The sequence below is a fragment of the Oryzias melastigma genome, linkage group LG15 (assembly GCF_002922805.2).
Source record: "Oryzias melastigma strain HK-1 linkage group LG15, ASM292280v2, whole genome shotgun sequence".
Classification (NCBI taxonomy): Eukaryota; Metazoa; Chordata; class Actinopteri; order Beloniformes; family Adrianichthyidae; genus Oryzias; species Oryzias melastigma.
This window is the reverse complement of record NC_050526.1, coordinates 3,941,200-3,943,891: the sequence shown is the minus strand read 5'-3', so window position 1 is coordinate 3,943,891 and position 2,692 is coordinate 3,941,200. Positions and strand designations below refer to the sequence as shown.

Sequence of the window (2,692 nt, the reverse complement as noted above, 5' to 3'; positions counted from 1 at the left end):
AAAACAAGAAAACAACAACAGAAAATTCTTTATAAAAACATTACACCTCAATTATGTAGTTTGAAATGGAGTAGGAAGAAGTTAAAAAAACTTTTTCAATCCTACCCTCTAGCAATATATCTTAAATTTAATCTTCAATATAAACTATTTCAGAAACAGACATTAACTACCCTTATTTTTTTATATTTATAAATCAACACGGACAAAGATCTATACACGTCGTTCATTATTTATTCATTATTTTGTGTTAAAAATAAAGATATTTGAGAACACTAGAATGTTTTCTCAGCGATTTTCTTGTGAAAATCCTGATGCGGCCCAGCCTCACCTAGACCCCGCCTCCAGCGGCCCCCGGCTGATTTGAGCTTGAGACCCCTGATTTAGATGAATGTTATTAAGTTTCTGTCATTGTTCTATTAAGAGCCTGTCGTTCTCCACAGTGAGCGGTTCTAGGTTCTTTCTGAGGGACTGACCTCGGATCAGTCGAGGAAAAACAAGCCGCATTAGCACTAGTGCTGCCACAAACGATTATTTCAATAGTCCACTAATCACCAATCATTTTTTCAGATTAGTCGACTAATCAGGTCATGCGCAAAGTCGATGTAAACCACACATCTTAAGCATAATTAACTTTAAACTAACTAAAAAATAGACATATAGCATCACCTGCGATAATGCTAGTGTGAATGGTGTTAGCTGAATTTGGCCACTAAAGATGCTAGTGCTGATAGCTGAAAATGCTGAAATTGATAGCTGAAAATTCTGAAATTGATAGCTGAAAATTCTGAAGCTGATAGCCAGAAAAAATATTAGTTAAATGTGAAATTAGCCAAAAAAAAATGAAAAAAAATCCTAAATTAGCCAATATAGCTAGCATGTAGCTTAAATATTAGCTAAATTCCAAGTTAGCCTAAAAACTGAAAAAAAAAAAACTAAATTAGCCAAAATAGTTAGCATGCAGCTGAAATATTACCTAAACTCCTATATTAGCCAAGAAAACCTTAATAAAATGCCAAAATAGTCCAAAAAGCTAAGCTGAAAGCCAGCAAAAATATTAGTTAAATGCCAAATTAGCCTAAAAAAACTGAAAAAAAATCCTGAATTAGCCAAAATTGCTTCCATATAACTGAAATATTAGCTAAACTCCAACATAGCCTAGAAAACCTTAATAAATGTCAAAATAATCCAAAATAGATAGCATAATGTCATTATAACTTTCAACTTTATTACACCCCGACTCCATATAATATAAAGAAATCGACTAATTGACAATCAAATTAGTTGTTGACTTTTTAATTAGTCGATTAGTCGTGGCAGCCATAATTAGCAGCCACATCTACAGTTGAGAGTTTGACAGTAAATGCCCACACCTTTCTAAAGATGATTTGGAGGCAAAACTCAAATTCTGCAGCTCAGTCTCTTTATTTTGGTTTAATTTTAATATTTGAGACGAGCTTATGCTATGCAGCAGGATCAACCAGGTATCCCCAGATAATAGCAGTGGTGGTGGGCTTGGCAGGGGAGCGGTGGTGACAGAGCGCACGGAGGTAGGGCTCGAATAACGTGTGCTTCTGGACAACTCTGCTGCTCGAGTGGACTGGGATCCTTCATGTGGGATTCTCATGACGGGACGGCTGATCAAACGAAGCGCGCCTGTCTCACTTTCAACGAAGCTTTCTGATGAATGTGTGTGTTGTTAAAACACACGTGTAGTAGTGATGAAAGTCCCCGAGTACATACGACTGCCCATTCTGCATGTCAATCAAGTGACGTACTTAACGTATTAAAAGGGCTCCGCTGATTGGTCAGCGACCTGTCGGGGGGGGTTAATCCAATTGGTTAAATGTATAACAGGCTTTATATGATTTCTAAATAGTTCAAGCTGCCATGACTTTGTCTCATGTGTGTAAAAGTTGAAGGAAACCATTTATTGCAGTTTTTGCCATCTTTTGCAATTTATTATGCAAGCCTATTTTATTTATTTATTTGTTGCTGGTATACAATTGGCATAAGGAGCAACCCTGTTCTAGGAGGATGAGTGAATAACAGAGATCCAGGACTAGAAGTGTTAACAACAAGCTGGAAGCTTCAAGGATCTGTGATCTCCTCACTATCTTTATCTCAAAATAACTTTGGCAAACAAAGACAGCGTCTTTACTGTTTTATCTGCATTGAGAAAAGGTCAAAGCAGGTTTTGAGTAAATACTTCCTCATGAAAAATACAACCGTCTGCCCTGGACTCACCTCTTTGTGTTCCTTCCTGCACTTTAGCGTCGTCACGATGTCCTGGTTAAGTCGCGTGGGGATGGTCTCTGACTTAATGACTTTGGGGGGCGGCGGGGGGGCTTTGAACAAGCCATCATCTTTATGGGAGTTGCTGTCCTTGCTGCTGCTGGATAACATGGCCTAAAGGAGGGGAAATAAGCAGAGAAATGGGGCGCGTACAGACGCAGGACTTCTTGTTTAATGGCACGTCTGCGTGATTTACCACACACGGAAAAGCCGGCTAAGTACGCACATCTTTAATAAGTGCTGCTAACAGATGTCACATGAGATAGGGCAAAAGTTTAGGTGAACTTTAAAACGATGCGCTCAGCAAACATCAGTGGCCATGGGGGAAATTCAGCTCCAAATAAACAAACACTAGAATCGTTTGTCAGGGAAAATTGCTAAAAGACCAAAAAAGGTCATT

General features: G+C 38.5%; 1 protein-coding gene across 1 annotated transcript in view; it reads right to left on the bottom strand.

The window, feature by feature from the left end:
* Nucleotides 1-2,692, bottom strand: part of wapla (WAPL cohesin release factor a) — a 24,429-nt gene that overhangs the window by 14,338 nt on the left and 7,399 nt on the right. The window contains exon 7 of the mRNA XM_024297391.2: nt 2,245-2,406. Within this exon, the coding sequence (XP_024153159.1) occupies nt 2,245-2,406 (162 nt within the window). The remainder of the gene's footprint in view (nt 1-2,244; nt 2,407-2,692) is intronic.